Source organism: Paralichthys olivaceus, chromosome 4 (assembly GCF_024713975.1).
Source record: "Paralichthys olivaceus isolate ysfri-2021 chromosome 4, ASM2471397v2, whole genome shotgun sequence".
NCBI lineage: Eukaryota > Metazoa > Chordata > Actinopteri > Pleuronectiformes > Paralichthyidae > Paralichthys > Paralichthys olivaceus.
The window spans coordinates 3644934-3666271 of NC_091096.1; the positions used below are offsets into that span (position 1 = coordinate 3644934).

At 44.6% G+C, this 21338-nt stretch overlaps 1 protein-coding gene across 3 annotated transcripts in view; it reads right to left on the minus strand.

Annotated features, from left to right (window-relative positions):
- The window catches only part of znrf3 (zinc and ring finger 3), a 63446-nt gene that overhangs the window by 11299 nt on the left and 30809 nt on the right, over positions 1 to 21338 (minus strand). For all 3 annotated transcript variants that reach the window (XM_069523348.1, XM_069523347.1, XM_069523350.1), the window contains exons 2-3: positions 18992 to 19114; positions 616 to 690 (exon numbers count right to left, since the gene is read on the minus strand). In XM_069523348.1, coding sequence (XP_069379449.1) covers positions 616 to 690; positions 18992 to 19114 — 198 coding nt within the window. The remainder of the gene's footprint in view (positions 1 to 615; positions 691 to 18991; positions 19115 to 21338) is intronic.

Here is a 21338-nt window from a genome sequence, read left to right on the forward strand (position 1 = left end):
AGGATAAATACCACAGGAGAATTCTTGCGACAAAGGCGCTCAGAGGAGCAACTCGTGTATTATACCTCTTAACACCAAAGATGCAGGAGCCAGAAAGACTGGAAGAAGGAGGAATGCAAGCGTCTGGGTGTGTGTGATGAGAAATACACTCTGTTCTTACTGTAGCCTGTGTGCGCTCCCCCAAATGTGCACTCAAAGACAGATCCAAAGTCTCGGGGGATGAGGTAATGTGCGCTACCTGAGCAATTATGAGCTCAACGGAGTTCGGTCATGGTCTAGTGAAAGCTGAACCTGGATATCCATTTTCAGTCCTCCTCAGAGCACAGTGCCCTGCTGCAAACATGAGTCTGAGCTCAAAGGCCCAGGATGGTTGAATGAGCGAGGCTGATCCACATGAACAGAACTAAAGATAGAAAGATCATTGTCTACACAAACAGCACACACACACACACACACACACACACACACACACACAGTGCCAGGCAGAAGGGCAGGGCGGGCACGCTGCTGAGCTTTATTCAGAGGTGGAAAGCAAAAGTCTTTCACGCACAGATTAGACGGTTTTTGGCGTTGCTGAAAGCGTGAACGCCTGGGTCATTTTAGGTGTGTACAAACCTGATCGATGGCATCTGGATTCTCCGACACGTCGAAGATGACGGCCGTGGCTCCGCGCTGCACCGCTCTCTTTGCCTGCAAACACAGAGCAAAAAAATCATTAAAACACATTCGGCAACGTAAAGAGAGAAACAGCCGTTTGTTAAGTGCACTCTCAACTTCAGCTCTCACACTACAAATTCAGCCCACTAGAGGGCGATCTCTGCACGAGTGAATCCTGTGGAATGTGCAGACGAGAAAGCGAAGAGACAGAACTGACAGGCGAGAAGTAAACAAGCCACTGATGACATTCGTTCACATGTGGTGCATCTCCCCGTTTCTTCATGACGTCATGTAGAGTACATCTGCATCACATTAAGCTACAAGGGTCTGTTTCATTTCATACAACATTTCTTCATTCCCATATGCAGCTCTGGTGCAACTCCGCTCCGACTCTGAGCTGAATGTGAAGCTGAACAAAGTTATCAGGGATTTCTACCAGCTGAAAAAGTGAGTTTCTTTTCATGTGAGAGTGGAGAAAGTCATCGCACAGTTTCTTTTTTTTTTTTTTTTTTTTTTGCTCAAGGCAAAAGAGAAAGGAAATGCTTGGATCTGCAGAAGCTCAAGTATCTCTGTGCAAAATCCAAATTTGCTTCCCTTTATCTTAACTCCTGCTTTCCCCTGCAACCCGTTCTCACCCCTCTTGATTCACGGCGCCCTATTTAGACAACGTTTTGATGTCTGCACTACATGATCTAAAAGAGCGCGGCCGGGATCATATCCTGGTATTATCAAGTGCCCTTGGGCCTTTGCCAGCGCTCTTCATTACTGGAGGCAAGAGAGGGGGATGAGGATCAAAGTGACAGTGCACAGCGCTGTGACTTGGCTGCAGAGTGGCTGGAGAGTGTCAGCGCTCCGGTCTGCAGGAGGAACGGAGACGGGGAGAAGTGGTATGTGAGGGGGTGGGGGTGGGGGGCACAATAACTCTTCTCACAACGCATCATGTTGATTTCTGAGGTTACAGCACTCAACAGGAGGATGTTGAGTAAAGTCTCTGCAGCTTTGGCCTGAAGATGAAAGATCGGTTTGATGCAAACGCTTGTCAACCAACTGTATAAACAGACAGGTGACGAGTTGAAGGGAAACACTCACATCAGGTGTCGGTATAAGTTCACTCCTCTAACAGATACTCCTGCATTAGGTGTGAGGGTGATGTATATTGTTCAGCTCATTAAAAATATCTGCTGCATGAGGAAGAAGGAGAAAACTCCAGTGTGTGTTCACCCGTCCATTTTTTTGGTTTGTTTGTTTGTGAGCAGGATAACACAAGTGCCACTGGACGGATTTCTACAAAACTTGCAGAATGAATTGAACATGGACCGAGTAAGAACCCATTCAGTTTTGGTGTGAATCTGCACAAACAGGCGGATCAGTCAATGTTTTCTCAGTTTCATTAACATTGTGATAAAGGGCTTTTTCTTTTTTACATTGTCACTGGTTTTTCAGGGATTAAATCGTGGAACTCTTTAAAAGAAATCAGCAACATTTAGAGAAGTGATATCCATGAATGTGTGCACACTGGGTTCAGCTGCATTAAGGTTAAACAGACTGTTTACTAGTTAAAGCTTTGTCATCTGTATCTTTCATAGTTCCTTACACTTAAGTATTGCATGTTACTTATTATTACTTTCTGGTGCCTATTTCTAACTCTTACTGACTAATAAAGGATTATCTTCTCTTATATGATCCAGTTTTCTAACCGTGACATTGTTTGGGATTTTACTTTTCCACAGGGTACCTGCGGTATTCCTACTACTTCCTGTGAGTATTGTGAGTCTTAGAAAGGGGTTAATGATTAAATCGGTCTTTCCAGGAAGTAGCATGTGCAGCTAAAGTGAGTTTGGATTCAATACAAAACTGGTTCTAATCAATAATAGCAGCAGTTCTGCTGTTTATAGCAGTTTAGTTCTTCCTCCTCCGAAGAGAGAATGATAACTAGAGGTGTTTGCGTCGTGTCAATAACAGAATCAATAATGAAACTAATAAAATATATTTTTAGAACAAGCAGAGCACGTGTGTCGATCTTCTAACGACGACGACTGTGTGGACAAGTCACAGCAGGAGGAAAACACGACCAAAGTAACAAAAGGTCTTTGAAATAAGAGGTGGCACATGCACCATACACAACTTGTGAGTGTGAATGAGCTTCAGGAACGTGTTAACACACCATGTGAACGAGCTACTTCTCAATTCGATTCTTCCTTTGGTCTAATCCAGCTGTTTGTGAATGTGGCTCCTTCAGGACTAATTAACCCTGAAAACTGATCGATCTTTCAACAGCGGTGAAATAAAAAAGCCTCATCACACGCTGAAACATTACAAACACAACCTCTCCCTCTCTCTGCTCTTTTTCCTCCTGCCTCCTTTACATAAACCAACATCGCACTTTTTTCGCTTTCTTCCTCCACTTTGTGTGCTTGGAAAGTTCAAAAGTGAGATCTCACTCGACTTTTCCCTCTCACCCAGTTTCTTTTTTTCCCCTCGCTCTCTCAGCTCCACACTGCCAGGCTCCAGCCCCCATTTAATTCAGCACAAGTCTGCTGCTTTGAAGTTCGCTCTCCCAGTTAATAATTAATAGCTCTTGGTAAGACGCTTTGAGCAGAAAGAGATCTTCCTCCTAAAGAATCTCCACCCGGGCAGGCCTACACGCTGCAGTGCAGGGACTTGCCTGACGACAACAAAAATGCAGCCACAGGCAAAACTGGCTCTCTTAAAAAACATGACACATCTCCTTCCCAACACTATAAAAAAAAAAAAGAGCACAATGTCGGACACCAAAGGAAGGATACATATTTATTGCTGTGTGTCAACATGTTTTTTTTCTCAGGACTTTCACCATGTTGCTCCAAACTCCAGAGAGGAAATACTTCACTGAGTCAAGCTGGCGGTAGGATTTCGAGCGTTGTAAAGACATGTTGTGAAAGCACTTTGATACAGAGTTTTAATCCTGTGATGTAAAGTGAACTCATTCAAGTTTCATCGAAACTGAGCAGTTCAACGTTTGTCCATCAGGTCGAAGTAAGATTTTGATCATCCCAGATCACAGATGGCCCCGAATCACAAAACAAGTGGAGAGGGAGTGTATTCAATCAGCGAGGAGACTTGTTGATATATGGTACCGATCTTTTCTTTAGAAGTTAATGTCGTGTTTTATGAGCTCCCAAACTATAGTAAATTAAGTATTAAAACTAACACTTGAGCGCCGTTAACAGTTAATCTCTACATGTGCATCAATGCAACAAGCTCATTCGGTAATTTATAATAACGTGTCACTCACTGAGGCCATTTTACTGCAGAAAAAAAGTTCTTTAGTAATAAACCTTGGTGAGTAATTCTGCAGGATTTTTAATTGAGTACATTTAGACAGATGGTTTGATGACTTTATAACCCCTGAGGGGAAATTAATCTGTCATAGCAGCAGAGAAAGTACAGACAAGCAAAATACTGCCATTAGGGTGCAAAGAAAGTTTCTGCAAGAAGCAATTTATGAGATCTGAACTTTATACAACTTTCCCTCTGATATGAAGTCAAGGCACAAACTTTGAGGAAAAGTTAAGTCGACCATCTCTCGAAATCCTCCACTGCCAATATTTCCCTCAGAGCTGAAACATGATCTCTGGCCCCCAACACCATCGCTTGATCAGTCATCCATGCAGAAAATAAAAAAGCAGCTAAACTCTGAACCTGAGCTGCACGCTGAGTTTCACAGGTACTTCACAACTCTGCTGGCTAAACAAACTTCCCGCTGGCTCAGAGGCATGAGAATTAGGGTACAATCTTCCCCGAGCGAACAGAAACCGCAGCAGAAAGTACTGAGAATCCAGTCTAGACACAGAGGAAAATGAACGCTATGTTTAGCATCCCTAAGTAAGCCTGCCAGCTTGTAAGATCTGAGGGAGAGACGTTCTCACTCGTCTGGAAAGAGACTTTTCTCAGCGAAGCGCTCGCTCCTCCATTCACGTGGATTCTCACATTAACGTAGCAGCAGCAGCACAGTTACTAAACAGAACGAGTGTAAATATGTGCAGAGATCTGTGAGGAAACGTAAAACAGAAGGTTGTGTGCTCACATTCAAACACACACTTGGATTACACCTGCAACATCTGGCTCACGCAAGAGTGCCTTTATCACATCATTCCCTCCTTCTCCCCTACTTTCTTCTCCTCTGCTTCCATTCTTTCTCCTTCCTCCTCCTCCTCTTCATGCCTTCCTCGCTCCCGCTCTCTCTCCCGCTCTCTTTCTCTGCAGTGCTATAATTAAGGCAATTAAGTCTTCAGAAGACTCCACTGCTATTATGCTGTAATTTCATGTTGCCTCCTGGCTTTACGGTTTATTAAAAGATAAAGGCATAGTTTTCTCCCATTGATTTCCTTATATGTGGTCACCCCTTTTTTTTTTTCTCTCCCTCCCTCCTCGCTCTCGCTCTCAGAGGAGACATGTGTTCCAAAACATTATTTACATTCGGCTAAAATAAAATCTAAGTTTTCAACGTGGCTGCTGAGCGCCTCGTGCCATTGGAAGCCTCTGCAGCTCGGAGAAAGAACACTGCCTTCCTCATTTATTCCCCCACACACCGTGTACTTTTTTTTTTTTGCACATGAAGTCGTTTGCCGCGTCTCAACCTTTTCTCGACGTCAGGATTTAATCGTTGACTCCGCTCATGCAGCACATTACGTACCCGTCTTCCTGATCTGCGACCGTTTGATGTTAACGCTTCACTGACTCGACTGTTAATCTGTCACAACATGTCATTCAGTTTACAGATACCTGACATTGTAAGATTGGAGGTGTGACATGTTATCAACTGGTTTGACTCCCCTCGCGCCGGCTTTCCCATCTGATGTGTCACGACAGCTTTCCTGCTACTGCATAAATGCTGTTCTGAAACCATTTCCGAAGGGCACCGTGTGAACTCAGATAACCCTGCTGTGCTTAATCCTGCCTTTTTTTTTTTTAAACAAACCCCCCTCCTCTCCTGTTTAAGGTTTTGACTCAAGACAAGAAAATCACTTAAAAAGTTAAAAAGATTCTCAGGTGATGTCATTGTTCAGTTTCTCCCGCCATCTTCTTTTGAGCTCTCCCAGGTTCCTGTTTAATATTAATTTGATTGCTGTTAAGCCGCCGCCGGAGCGTTTTACAGGAGTCCGGGGACGTCTGAGTCCGTGTTTCTGCATAAAAGACGTTTACAGAACACATAAAAATCCACTTGTGTGTCACACCGGCCGAGGACAGGGGCCGACGAGCCTCCTCCTCGAGATCCTCTCCGTCGTGTAAACGGAGCAGTTTGCTCAACGTAAACTCACGGGGGAAAGAATCACTTGAAACACTCAGTGAGCTCAGGGACGGCCATTAATATCGAACTGCAGACAGGAGGGCAGGTCAGGAAGTGCAGAGCGGTTTATAGTGTCGTGGTCGCTGTTCTCAGATCAGTTCAAGAGATTCAATTAGAAATGTCGGCCATAAAAAACCTCAAACAGAGATATTGTAATTATTGTTCATTAACTCCACCGAAGTTCTGTTTTCACCCCTTGTTTGTTTGCTTATTTATTTTTTAGCAGAATGACATGAAAACTATTAAACCGAGTGGAAAGAAAACCCATTAAATATCTACTTGATCTTGTCTGTAGGGAAAAGGGTCGGACATTGGTTTCATTGCATTTCATAAGAATTATACCAGGTTTAACTATTATGCACATTGCATCATTCTTCTACAGGTGACGGAGTCCTGCGCCGCGTCTCAACACGGAGACATCATGAACAAGCAAGAGATCTGAGGTGGATGTAACAGCCTCACTATCAAGAGTGAAGATCCCAGACCCTTCCTCTATACATCCTGTACATGACCAACCAACATGCACATACACACACATGAACGCACACTGACACACTATGTAATCTCAGTAATCTTCCCTACATGGTTCAATCCCCAGAGGGGCGAACGAGTCGTGAAACAAACCGGATGTTAAAGACAAGAAGCCCCCCCCCCCCCGTGTTCAGACCTTTACTTTCCCTTGTGTTTCACCCACAGGGCTTCGTCTGGGGTTTGTGTGAAAAGCCTCTTTTAGTGGGTAATAATTTCAGCCGCGGAGAAAAACCAGACTCTCGATCTCTGGGGGGCGAAAAACGACACATCAGAGCCTGAGGTTCTCTGCAACAAGGCTTCCACCTTTATCTAGTTAAGTTCTCCGAGTCGGCTTCTCTTCTCAAATCTCTCCCAGTGTTTCTGACAGGTCTGCCATCTTCACTTCCCCTCGCTGATTGTTCTCTTCCTCTTCTTCACCTCATCTTTCCCCAACCAGCAAACCCCCCACCGCCGCCCGCCCCTACATTTCTGTCTCTGCCTCGCTGCACATTGTGGGGTGGCCATTCACCCACCATTGCATAACCAGAATTATACAAGTGAATTGTGCTATCGAAGTGTGTGTGTGTGTGTGTGTGTGTGTGTGTGTGTGTGTGTGTGTGTGTGAGGGGGCACCTCTGAGGAGAACTGCCAGTGGAACTTGGCAAAGAGCCGGCCCCCATTAAAGAGTCGAGAGAAAACTGGGGAGGGAGGTGGGAAGCGCTTGCACTCGCTCATTGTCAGTGTTTCATACACAGTGTTTCCTTCTCACAAACACGTTTCCCTCATTCACTGCACTAAACTTTCATATTTACCCAAATATTTCACTGCGGCTTTCCTCAAAACTCCAAACACAGTCTATGGTTGATCGACGTTCACACATGAAGCTGGAGGTCACACGTCAAATCTTTTTATAGCACCGAACATCGAAAACCTGTCATGTGTCAAATATTTGGTGGTCGGGCTCAGTACTTGTCTTTACCTGCTCTCTGATGAGCTTGTTCCTGACTTGATTCACATTTTTTATATATAGTTTTTTTTGGGCGCTAAGCCTTTTATTTATCTACCAACAGCGTTTAAGCGTGAGAGGTGGAGCGAGAGCAGGAGAAGACATGAACCCAAGGTTCCGGGTCACAGCCTCCGTACAGCGGTGCCAGGTTAGTTATTGAGTTTCACCAATTTTAGACTGAATTTTATTTAAGATGAGTTGTACACAAGAAAAATCCTTTTTTACTTTTGTTGATGACTTAAACACATTAATTTCTGGGAAACTGTGCAAACGGCTTAAATTCCAACCAAGTTTAGCATCAAGTAAAAAGAAGCCGCACGCTGATGTGATGATTTATTTATTATTGATTATGGCTGCATACAGCTGTTTTCAGGTAAATCTACATGAACACATCAAAATATTCATAGTTTTTAGGAGCACTAATTCAATATTAGAGTGTGCGCATACATTATGGCTTGTTTTTAGGAATCCGTACCTAAAATAATACGTTTATAATGTTGTTTGAGTGGAAACATTAACGTTAATGAGATGTGGAAGGAAAACATTTCAAACTACCTGTGATTTCAGCGATTTCCAAACAGACTGTGTTTTAAATATCTTATTATCTTACACTTATTTCACCTTGAGGATAATAATGTATCAGTGATATGTTACATGAGCAGATTTTCTAAAAGGTTTGGATATTCTGCGAGGCCACATCACCTTCTGTTGGCAAAACACTGCAAAAAGGGAAATGCTCTGGTAGAAATCCTTCGTCAGGGCAACAAAGGGATAATTGTTCTGAAACATTTAAATGCTTGTCATCATGTGGTCGTGAAGACTTCTGAAGAAACACTGTGACACACTTAATGAACAAAGACTGAACAAAAACTTTCATCGAGCTCCGAGTTTCATTTGTTTTTCGTTTGAAAAAGTGATTTCGATTTTTTCTTATGTGACGAACGATGGACTTAACGTTGGTGTGAAATCCTGAGTATTTTTAAGTTTTCTCTCTAAATAAACATGTTTGTCTCGCTTGTGCATTTCCTGTCTCTGTCCCCGGCTCGATGTCCCGGGGCGTCACACACTCGCACAAACATGAAGACAGATGCAAACATTGGGACCTCAGACTAATCAAGAGGCCCTGTTGGTCTCCTCTCCGCCTGCTGCCCACTGCTCTGCCCTGCAGAGACCAAACGCTGGGGCCGGAGGAATGGACAACCGCTAATTAAATTTCCTCCACTTTTCCTCCCCGTCCCTCCCATGTTGTTTTCTTACCGGTTTTGGGCTCTGGGCCTTTTGTGATTCACAGGAAAATAAACAAGCTCTTGTGGCGAGGGACAAGAATACTGCTTCTTAAGTGCTGCTCCTCTGCCTCGTGTCTAAACATCAGCTGTTTAGAAATCATTAACGATAACATACCTGGTTTTTATCCATGGAAAACTTTGAAGGAGCAAAATACCAATATTAATTAATTTGATTATCTGTGGTGAATAAATCCCTCTGATGTTTTAATTGTTTTTTAAAAAGCCCAAAGTCTCATGCTCTCATTGCTTTTTGATATGGGAGGTGAGAAATAACATGACAAAAATAAAAATCTAAAACTTTTATATTGGATTTTTACACTCCTGGGCTCTCAGAGGAACATATGAATGCAGAAGAAACTTTTTCTGGCATTTTGACTTCTGAATTTTCATATTTTTCCTGAGATGAGAGCCGTCAGATGCAGGGAGGGAAGAAGATAAAGTTGGGAGCAAGTCGGGACAAGTGAAACACCAGATTTGCGTCTGCCTGCTGCAAGTCTCCCGGCACATAAAAGATCAAATATGAAGTCTTATGTCTTTGACTTTTGAGCTTATAGCTGGCTCTTGCTGACAGTCTTGGATGTGAAACTGAAGAATTCCACTGTTATTTAGCTCCTATTGTTTATCTCTGTTACTCTGATGTACATTTAACTGTGTTTTGTCAAAGAACAACTGTTGGAAAACACCAGTTCACAGGGTTTTAAGATGAATAGCTCAGTTTCTATACAGGTGTGTGTAGTCAAAGTATCTTCACAGGATGCGTTCAGGTACTTTATTCAGTGTAGGTCACAGAATTCTCCTTTGCAGTTAGAGCCCAACACACAACCATTGTAGTTATACATGTAAATGACTTGTGTGTAGAAATATGCTCCAGGCTGCAGTTATGCAGGTGCTGAGCAATATTAAGTTACACAAGCTGTGCCGATGGATTTATTGATTTAAGTGGTAACAGAGAAATACGGCCAACAAACGTGTCCTTCAACCCCCGAGCAACGGATTCATTGTGCTTCGGTGACAAACTGTTTTTCAAAAAGGTAACTGTCGGCAGAAAGCGAGGCGAAAAAACCTCAGAGGAATGTATTTTTAAATGTAAGTACTTAACCCAACAGCTAACTGTACATATGTTAGAGAAACTTCATGATTGGAAGGTATCTGAAAAAAGTAGCTCATCCATCCCAGGTATTTTTTCAAGGCCCAAAGAAAACGACCTGACTCACACATATTGCTGCACTTACTGACGTCACTGGTGGATTCATAGTCACAGACGTGTTGAGGGTTAACTGACGTTTCTAAAACTGACACAAAGGAAAACAGCCGCACAGCAGTATGTGTGGTTCCTTAACTCCGCTGAACATGAGCTATAATCCTAATGTAGTGATTTCAGTGGAGCGGAGGCATCTGGCTAAACGAACACTTCTCCCCTTCCTTTAAATCGTCTGCAGTCATACGGTTTTTGCTCTAATCTCTCTCTGCCTTCAAGCTGCTTTAGCCGACCATGTCCCTGCTTGCATGAAAGAGAAGTTGCTGTTGTTGCCTCTCTCTCTTGTAATTCTCTATCCTGCTGCTGCTGCCGGTGAGGCGAGGTGAGGGAGGTGGGGGTGCCGCTGCTGCTGCTGCCGTCTTTTTCCTGGACAAACAAGGCAGAGCAGGTCAGGACTCACTTCTATAACCCCCCATAATGCCTCTTTTCTTACCGTACCTCTGGCCTCCCGCTGTGCAGCCGGCTGAGGAGAGCGACTTAACCTTTGGTTGTTTACTTAAATTCAGCAGAACTACGAGTAAAAGGAAAGTATTGGGAGAAAAAGCTGAAACGGTCCATAATTTCTTTGGAATGACCCTTTAGACTCATCGACACGACTTTGACGATATCCAGTGAGGTCAAAAGATGAAAGACAGAAAGCAGAGCCTTTTGAGGAGCAAATGAAAGTGGAGGAAAAACAGTCATCCACTCTTCTTAGAGTTTTCATTTTCAAAATCAATCTATGTCCAGACGATTTGTTTTAGCTCAGCATCGGTATCGATCTCTGTCCATGACACACCTGAAGACGTATATATCCTGTGAACATTCATGCACACGGGGAATGTGCCGGTGTAAACAGGAAGCAGACTGTCGACTCTGTCGGTTGCTTACATGTAGAAAATAATACGAGCGAGAAAGAGCAATGCTGCAAAGTAAGAGCAGGGATTTATTTTCTTGGACAGATGACAGAGTGGAACTAAGTGTTAGCAACACTTTGCCTTCACCACGGGTGGTTGAGTCGTGACTGATACAGCGACTGTGTCATCGCTTCCAAACATCTGCATTTTAGGTGTTTGCCTAAGAAACTGAATTACTGCATTAAAATAAGCACTGGGTTAGAGAGACGCCCAAATAATAATGTTGGATTCTTGTGCAGCAGAACTTGTGATATTGTCTTTGTAACCGTTCGGTCAGATTCGAGCATGTTATGCTAGTAGTGGCTAATGTAGCCCGCAGCAGATTCGAGGAGCAAACGCCACAGGTCAGTGAATTTCCCCCATTCAAACTACACACACACACACAGACACACACAGACACACACTTTCCTTTTGTTGTGTCCTGATAAAGATAAGGTGAAAGCAGGACGTGTCTGTGGCTGCAAATAGGATTTGAACATGGCAGCGAGATGGTGCAACATTCAGGTGTGTTTACTCATTCACCTTGCACTCCTATATCACACCTCACTGTTTGTTGTCTTATCTCAACAAGTCCACCGTGGTCAGTACCTCCGGTCACCTGCAGGGGTGTTTTAAGGGACTCTGGGGCACTGGCAAGTGGCACGGGGCCTTTGAGGGGGGTTCCCGGACTCTGTGTCATTGCAGTCTCCATTATGGAGCCAATCTCACAATGTTGCTGTTGCAATGGACTAACCTGGCCGTTCTTTGGGGTCCCCTCACAGCTCAGGGGCCCCTGGCAATTGCCTGATTTGGCGACGCCACTGGTCAATTAGATTGGTTCATAATTATATAAATTTTTTTAAGAGCATTTAATCATGAACAACTGTCGTCCAGATGTCTTATTTAAATGTTATTGTTATGCCTCCATAAACAAAGCTAATGTTTGGTGCTTCATCCTCCCTATCTCCATGTTTCTTTCTCTCTCTTCTTCCATTACCTAACTGTCCAAGTGTCGTTGTTACACACACTCACACACACACACACACACACACACACACACACACACACACACACACACACACACACACACACACACACACACACACACACACACACACACAACATTTCTTCTTCTTGTGCTGGTCTAACCCTGGCGGAGCATAAAAGAAAGTTTAAACCGCAGGAGCAGGATGCCATTTTCACCCCCACTAACCCTCCTGCAGAGGAATCATCTGTAGCTGGGAGAGGCATCAGATTAGCTGTATGGGGACCAGGGGGCTTCAGTTTCCAGCTTCCGTGCCAAGCCGTGGGCCCGAGCCTTAAAGACAACATGGCCATGACATACACAGCGGGGCGCAGGACACGAGGATTCTCACGCACACCAGCACATTCCCCTACAAAGCAACTGGCTTAGACGGAGATGAGGAGAGAAAAGACAGGGCTTTGGTTGACGTGGGTGGATGTCTGGTCCTATCTTTTCTGAGATTTACTTTTTCCACCGCTCATCTTTTGATCCTGCGCCTCCCTGTCTTTACTGGAAGCTGTTTGACAGACAGGAGAGCTTTAGCTGCGGCTGGTGTCTGACTTTCAAATAACAACTGCGATTAAGAACAAAAATCGATGTATGGGTGGGGAAAAATGAACAAGAAACAACTGCTCAGTGGCGCTAACTTCACTTTCTTCTCTTTCCGCACGTTTCCCCTCCTTCCTCCCTCTGCTTTCTCCCCTCGCCTTCTGGCTCTCCCTCCATCTCTCTCTCATCTTAAGTCCCCGGGGCTCCTTTCTTCTCTCTTTAAATAGGGGCCTGGGCTGTGAAGTCTAATAATGGTCATTTGGCCTCCCATTGAAAGCTGGGTAATTCGGCCCAGGGACGGCTCACTTTGAGCCACATGACACAAGGAGCTTCCCAGTGACCATGGAAACGAGCGCAGTGGGATCCCAGGGCGCCTCCCAGCGCCGTGAAACGTGGTGAAGCGGTGATTTAGGAGAGGGTTTTTTTTTTTTTTTACAGGGGGGGGGGGTGGTCGGAGAGTAGGAAGGTGAGAGAGAGGGAGAGCGAGGGAGGGAGAGAGAGGCCCCTGCCTGGTCACAGTGGAAACCTCTCCCGACACCCCGCCAGCAAGAGCGGCCAAGATAATATCAGCAAGTTGAGGCGTACACAAACATGAAAGGAGAGCCCAAAAGGCAGGCCCCTGAGTACCACGCACTTTTTCTCCTATTTTCTACTCCTCTCTTTGCTGCTGCTCCTCCTCCTTTCAAGTTCTGCTTCTTTCCCTCCCTCCATGCTGAGGTGTTTGGGGCAAGGGGGCAGGTGGGAAGGAAGACAAAGCGAGCTGGACGACTCTCCGGCTTGTATTTGTTTCAGTCCTGCAATATGAATATTTTGACTCTTCTTTCTGATTACAAGGGCTAATAGGTGTTCTATGATTAATGACATGAATTATATTTTTTCATCTGCGTTTGTTGTTTGTCCATCAGTTACTTATCAGGATTACACAAACAATGGAACTTGGTGGAAGGATGCATTGTGGTCAGAGAGGAACTCACTGTGCGTTTGAGGAATCAATAATTTTTTTCCACTTTGAAAGGACTGAGTGTTCTGCAAATATGCATAAAAAATCTGGTCAATTTAAATAATTGAAATCACAGTTTTTCAATGTTTTGGGGGCCTTAAATGTGACAGACGCATTAACTTTCATCAACAGAAGAGCAGACCCGGAAAGAATGGGGGTCTGAAAAAACTCCCCCACCTTAAAGCACAGAAGTTTATACCACAACACTTGCCTCCATTAAACTTCCTGCCATAGCCGCAGATGGTAGGCTGCTCGATTTAAACAACCATAAACTGACTTTCACTTTGAGAGGATGAAAGACCTATCATTTTAAAATGAGTGTGGGGGGAAAATTGTCTTATCAATACCCTGCATCTTCAAGGCTCCGCTATGAAAAGATTTCCTTTAAAAAAAAAAACCAAGCTTCATCTGTATCGAACAAAAGCCACTGTTGTAAATCAATCTCTATTGTGGCTTCGCTGCAATTTAACAAAACAGTCTGGAGACGACGGAGTGTAAAACGACAGCAATTTTCTTTCTGTTGTCGAGGCTCTCCAGCTTCACTGAGGTCTTTGCAGAAAGAGAAGAAGAAAGCATTGAAAAGGGAAAGTCGTGCAGAGAGTGATGAGAGCTTCATGAAAACACAAGCTCATCTGCCAGCCTTCTTCTTCTTCTTCCCATCCAGCGTTTAAACAGCGAATCAACTCACGCACACACAAGTACGCACGTCCAGGAATACACCAACTGATCAGACAGTGAGGGACAATGTGCTGTAGTAGGAGTCTGAAAACGCAGCCAGTTCAATCCAGCACTGAAACGTCTTAACAACAAGCCGTGCCACATGACACCTAACTGGCACTGCCGTGGCCTCGCAGCGAACTCTAACACACACCTGAGTGTGTGGGACAGCTAACCTGGCCACAGGCTCGGAGCCAGTCACCCGCAATATCACACTCCTCTGTCTGTTGCCATTTCTTTCTTTTTAAACTGGTTCTCTCGCTTCTTCAGACGCACACACACAGACACACACCATCCTTGTAGGCCTTGTGTACTTTATACATCCCTTCATTCCTCTCTCTCTCTCCCTCACACACACACACACGCAACACCCTCTTTGCAGCTCTGGCTGACATGCCAGACACGGTTGGAGTCCAAAAGCCACTTAGCACTAAGACGCAGCAGCTGTTTGCTCTGGCCTGCTGTCCTACGGTGCCAACTTGAGCGCCACGGAAGAAAAAGACACAGAGACACACTCCTCAGCCCACTCACATTGTTCCATGGCAACTGTGGTTTGTAGGATTGTGTTTGTATGTGTGTCAGAGACAGAGCTTCCCACACACAGGATACAGTTTTTGTGGTTATGTGCCTCTGGCGAAAACTTTAAAGCAGCTAGCTTTATTTCTGGAGGGATATGTCAATAAAGATCTTGAAAGTTTCTCTCGTAGCTCTGGTTATTTTAAAGGGCCTTGTAGCGGCCGCTCTCGGCCCCGTTACGCTCCGCTGCGATGAAATGTTGTCTTTGGCTGGCGTTGAAGGTGGAACCGATCGTAGTTCAGAGTCGAGCTGGTCAAGGGCAGCGCCAGGCCACACACAACAAGCACATACCAGGGAGTTTTACATGCTATGCCAGCCAAGAGGCTTGCTTTACACAAGCTGCAGGGCTGTGTGGGAGGATGGGTTGCATTTTTCTGCACAAAAGAAAAAAATCGTTGTACCAAGCAGAGCACTAACCCCAGCCGCCAACTTACCAAACCAGACATATTAGCCTTTCGTCATTTCCTGGGCAAGCCAAGCCCCCCAACCACTTTCACATCCATCCAACTCCCACTCTTCTTGCTATCCGTCACGCCAACCCTCTGCCGTTCCTCCCCCTGGCTGCCCAGGTTAGGGGCTGATGTCATGAGAGCGCGGGCAGGATGAAAAGGGGAAAAGCCGGCGAGCTTAGGCCCTGTGCGGCCATTGGACTGACACCGAGGCACTTGAAAGAAGAGATATCTCACTGGCATGGCGACAAAGACCCCTACCAGCCTGAAAGCCAGTGGCATGATTTCATGTTCCAGAAGAGCTGCCAAAAAACGCAGTGCATGTATTTGAAAGACAGAGTCGAGATGAAGGGAGCGAGGTCAGTTCTGAGAAAGTCAAGCAGCAGGGAGGAAATCACTACCAAGAATACTGTACGTTATTGACTGCAATAAATAGTTCAACTTGAGAACGGATGTGTGCAGAGGTGTGAGCATGATTTACAACATTTACAAACGCCTCCAGAAACGCCTACGGAAAGCAGATACTTGATAATCTGTAACTAAAGAGAGGCAACTACTTGCAGCTGTGTTCTGCGAGCACCAGGGCACCTTGCACTGTCATCCTTATATGACACCATAACTCAGACAACAAAACCACATCAAAAGGCAGTTGGCTACAGTAGGGACGGATTTACTCTTGGTGTTCCTGCTCTTGGGGGGAGGAGAAACTGCTGTGGCACACAAAGGTCAGAGGTTTAACAGTCCTGTGGCTCTCGCAGGAACCAGACAGGAAGTGCAGGAAAAAACTGTGTACATATATATGACTCGCCAGCACTTTGGTGTGGATTGCACGTGGACTTCAGAGGCCAGCTTGACCGACCCCTTTTCCTCCTCTTCCTGTGCTGCTAATATTTGCTGATGTCAGAGCATCTCTCTGCGACAGCAGCCTGATATCTTGTGATTCACTCAGCTGAATAATTTAGTAGAAATTTAAAAAACACACTGGTGATAGAAAAAGTATATAGGGATGATTTCCTGTGGAGAAGCAGGTCAAACCAAAAGAAAATAAAGTAAGGAAATACTAAAAGAAAAATATCAAAACCAAAAATCTCAGCAGGGCTTTAGATTGTTAAATAAAGTTTCTAAAATGATGGAAACCTGGACCGAGATTCTTCCAACTGCGTCTGGGAGATGATAGCTCATCTCTAGAGATGCGTTCTCAATTACTTTTTTTGGTTTAAAAACTAGAGCCAGAGATGTTCTGATACCAGCATTGGAAATGTCTGTCGAAAATGCCAGGTCTGGCCTTGTCGAGTACGTGAATCCATGTACCGATCTTTAAATTATATAACTTTCACCAAGATAAAACTGCAATTTTATTTTCCCATAAATCACTTCTTTTTACCACCTCAAAAACTGCAGTTGTGGTGTTCTGCTACCTTCTTGTACTGTTTTCACAGCTGCAAAGAAAGGGTGATTTCCAGTAGTGTTAGCCAGAGCTAAACGTGAGCAATTTGGCAATATTTCAATCTGGAAAGTCCCATAAGTAAAACGCTGATGTGGGCCATATACAAGACATTTGTTTTGAGCTATTTGAAGGAAGTAACTGTCGTGTATTCCCAGATTTATTTATTTGTGCTCAGTTATGACTGTGAAGCTATAACACCAGAAGTTCCACTTTAGTCATTCTGAATGTTTGTTTTTCAAATGGTTTAACCTGAGCCAGGAGAAATGATCATCACCTCATACAGGGTTAGTAGCTTACAGCTGTTAAAATACAGTATACAAGAGATTTCTTTTCAAATACACTGGTATTGGTTCTCTATCATCGACATGGTCCTATGCATCAATAAATTAAGATTTGGACTATTAAGAATAAATACAAGCCTCTTCCCAGTATTCCGCCGATGCTAAATAGAGGAAGTAATGCCCATTGGTCCGTGTTGGCCAGCTCCGAAGCACAGCTGGGGGGCCATGTGTTCCCAGACACTTTATATTTAGACATGAATCAGAGTAAACAGCATTTTTCCCCCTACAATTCCGTTTTGTGCGTTCACTGGGATTCTGTAATTGAATGGAATCTAAATTGACCAGACAAGGCCCTGACACTGTTGGTGGCAAAGTGGCAGCAAAGTGGAGTGGGCTCTTGGGTTCAGTCAGGGGCCAGTCGGATAGGGCGGGAGGGGGCGGGGGCTGCCGAGCATTAGGCCAGGCCAGGCGGGGTGAGTGTGTAAAAGTGGGCATAGTATCCAGCCTAGGGTTGGGCATGGTGACCTGGCTGGCTGGGCAGAGTAAGCAGACTGGCAGGGGGTAAACACTGCACTGTCTGGACTGGCAAAAGCGGCAGTGCCAACACAAAGCACCCAGCTGTGTTCGGGCCCCGGGCAAGGGTCTGTCAAGATGCAACAATGGGCTTTCCCTTCTCTAATTATAGTCCTGGCTGAATAAACACAGAGGAAACCGAGTGGTGTAGAGGTTAGGGAGGCTGGCTGGAGGCCAAAGGGTCACAGGCCAAGGTTCCTGCCATCCTCACTACAGTGTCCCTTAGCAAAACATCAAATCCAAAATGTATTAAAATGGCCAGATCATTAGCGCTCTGCTTTGATGGGTTCCACTCAGCGGAGGGTTTGGGTTTCTGGTTCTTGGGGTGTCCTCGTGACTCAGTCAGTTGAGGCACAACATTGTGGATCTGAATGTGGTAGAGTCCCCCTTTAAACATTCACTAACCACAACTTAAAATCACTTCTTTGCTTTCAGGCTGAAACCACATCAGCCTTACTGACCTACAGGCCTTTTGCTCCCATGACAATTACAGTAGCGATAAATGGAAAATAACAAGTTTAACCAGTTCAAGTTTCAGTTTCCCTGTGGAACTGTTAACTGCTCCTCAAATATGGATGCATCACTCCAGCGAAGGCCTCTTACAAGTCAGTGAACCCAAAACCGTGACATATTCTTAGCTACAGTAGAGGAGAAGTTTGAGTGCTGAGCATTAGGCCAGATTTCAGGTCTCAGCAGAAGTATGCCTCAGCTAGGTAGCAGCAACCGTCACCACAGAAAGTGCACCATTAGCATGTCTATACGCTACAAGGGCTCCTTAAATTATGAATGGCTGCTCTCTTTCTGTCACCAGGCATGCACACGATAAGTGAGACTATAGCCACCCCCCCCCCTTTCCTCATCCTCCGGGGAATGTTGGTACATTCCATTAAGAGGAACACTTAATTAAAGCATGATAAAATACCACTCGGAGACTCCAGAGGGGTCTGGGCACAGGAGGAGGGAGGGAGGGTGGAGACGATGGGGTGGCGAGAGACGAGGGAGGGATTCAGTTCAGCCTCCTTCTCCCAGCAAAGGGAAGGAAGACAGACAGAAAGACAATAAAACTGAATCATCCTTCCATGAATTGTCTCTTTGACCACAAAAGACAAAAGACCAATTCTTAAAAGGGGAGAAGAAAAGGAGAAATAAATTCGAGGGGACTGAAAAAGAAATGAAGCAGAACTCAACATCTAGTTTTAATACCACAGACACGGTCTGCAGTTCATGATGTTAAAGCTAAGGTGGTTTTGCATTTCACTGCATTATTTAATCAACTTATCAATGTTATCAGTGCAGTCTGCTCTAGAGCACCGATTTGTATGAACCTGTACAGAGCTCCAGTGTTAAGATTAACTTATGAACACTCATGAAACTTCTGTGTCAATAAACAAAGATCAACATTGATCAACTGGCACAACACATTCACTTGATAGAACAAACAACTGCTTCCTTACCTTTCCCAGAACAGTGAGACAACTGGGGTCCAGCTCTGGTTGCTCCAGCTTCACCACTCCAACCCAGCCATACTCGTACAGGTCCTCCTCATCATTATTATTACATAGTCCCAAAGGATGCATCTGCAAAGAAGACACATGAGTATTAATATTAGAAAAACTTGTCGTGCAGGTACAGTGTGAAGGGACCTGACCTCACTAGGTTATGGTTTTGCTCCAGGTGCGACCAACCAACAATTTATCATCCATTTCCCCGATTTTGTAAAATGAGATATAAGAGCTTTGTTCTCTGAAGAGAATTTGCTGTGTTTGGAAAATTAATCAAGCAGGATCTAAACATGCAGAGCCGCATCCCAGCTGACTTCTTTAAGAACGCAGAATAAGCAAAACGGGACTTTCGTGGATTTGCAAAAGAGGCAGATTTTCTATGAACTAAGTGCATTAAGTCGCCTGCACTTCCTCCTGCTGAGAATGATGAATGTTGCTGCCATTTCTTTAATGTTCATGCATATATATATAGGATATGTCATCTTCACTTCATTATTCAAACAAGCGCATGAAGTCTCACATCACTGTACACACTACTCTGATTAGGGCCTATCAGAACATCTTGACACATCCTCTCATTACACTTAAGACCACTGAATTGGCCGAGATCTCTGTGCCAAAAACCCCTGTGGAGCCCGAGGCCAGACAATTTCTTTAGAGAAGATTAAAGCTAAAGGATGGTAGACATCACAAACTGTGACTGACTTACTGCGCCCTCAAAAAAGAAAGAGGCAGCAGACCCTTTACTTCTAAACTAACAAAAACATTAATCTTGAAGCATTTATCTCAAAGCACTTCCGCTACTTAGCTTGAATTGTCTTGATTGTGGGAAGATTTTTAGAGAATAGCTCAGTGTAAGACAGGTTAGTCACTGCGATTGACACTGCAGACTGTTATCTAATAATCAATGTGTATGTGCTCGTGTGCACGCCAGAGCAGGCTATGTATCATGAGGGACGTTAACAGATAACACTCACAATCACAGCAGGCGATCACTCCAACTGAGCAGTGCAGTAAAACATGTGAAGCAACACAAACCAAAAAAAACAAAAAGTAGTGGACGTTTGCGGCGGTTCATGAAATAATGATTTGCTCAAACAAGGCTGGATTAGAACTGTAACCAAGCAGAGCTCCAAAATGCTGGATCCAGCCCCCACCCTGGCAACAGTAACAGCTTCTGTATTAGCATTAGAACTTGGCCAAACTGACCTGGAGGCCACTTATCCTATTAACCCAATGACCACAACACCCCAATCAGCCAGAACTGTGACGCCAAGCCCTTGGCCACTGGGGCCCCAGGGCCACTGCTGATGACCCAAGATACCTTTCTCCCTCTGGTGACCCGTGATCTTTGAACCCCACTTCATCACGTTGGGAGCAGGTTAGACGTGCAGCAGACCAATTGAAGAGATATTCAGAAGGCGCCTAACTCAATTCACTGCTGCAGGGTCAAGCCCCTGACCTGAAGGGTTTTTGGGGAGGACTCAGCCAAGAGTAAGGGGGTCAGATGCAAATCATGTGGATGGAATATGAGTCATAAGAAATGAACGTGTGCCATTCTGCAACTTTTCTTTCTCTCAGGGAGAGGAAATCTGATGAGGAGAAAGTGGATGCTGAGGTGGAGAAAGAAAGCATGTGTCCTCGACGGATCTAAGATGGAAGAAGATTTAAGACACTCGCATTCATGCCTGCAAATAGACATTATTATTATACACATACCTTTAAAGAAAAGGAGGCTCATCTTTGAATCCTCACACTAAGGCCTTTCAAACACAGATAAATGTGAGTATGATGAAACGTGAGATTAACCCTTGCTGTGAAAAAGCAGGAAAATACAACTACGAGGTCATTGTGGAGACAAGGCCACTCTGACTCAAAACACCTTTTCAAAAAAACCATAGGATGTGCTAACCTTGTCCGCCTACATTTCAAAGATTCACTGCACATTTTCTCAAAGCTGCTTCTTCTCCAACAAAAACCAACATGAGCAGAGTAGCTGTGCTCTGGAAGATAGATATTAGCCTCGGGCTGACAGGAACAGGGAGGCAGCACAGGTATACATTACATACACATTTGGTATGATAATTTCAGAGCGCTCTCTCCATCTCAGCCGCTGGAAGACACCAAAATTGAAGGGAAAGACGAAGATAAAAGAGCATAACCTGGTCAGGTTTCCATTCAACCTGCATTCCCCGACCTATAAACTCTAAAAATTCTCCAGAGCATACCAGCACATCCCAGTCAACTAAGGTAACATTTTGTATTCCATAAGAGATGCCCTATGAGAAGGCTTTTGGGC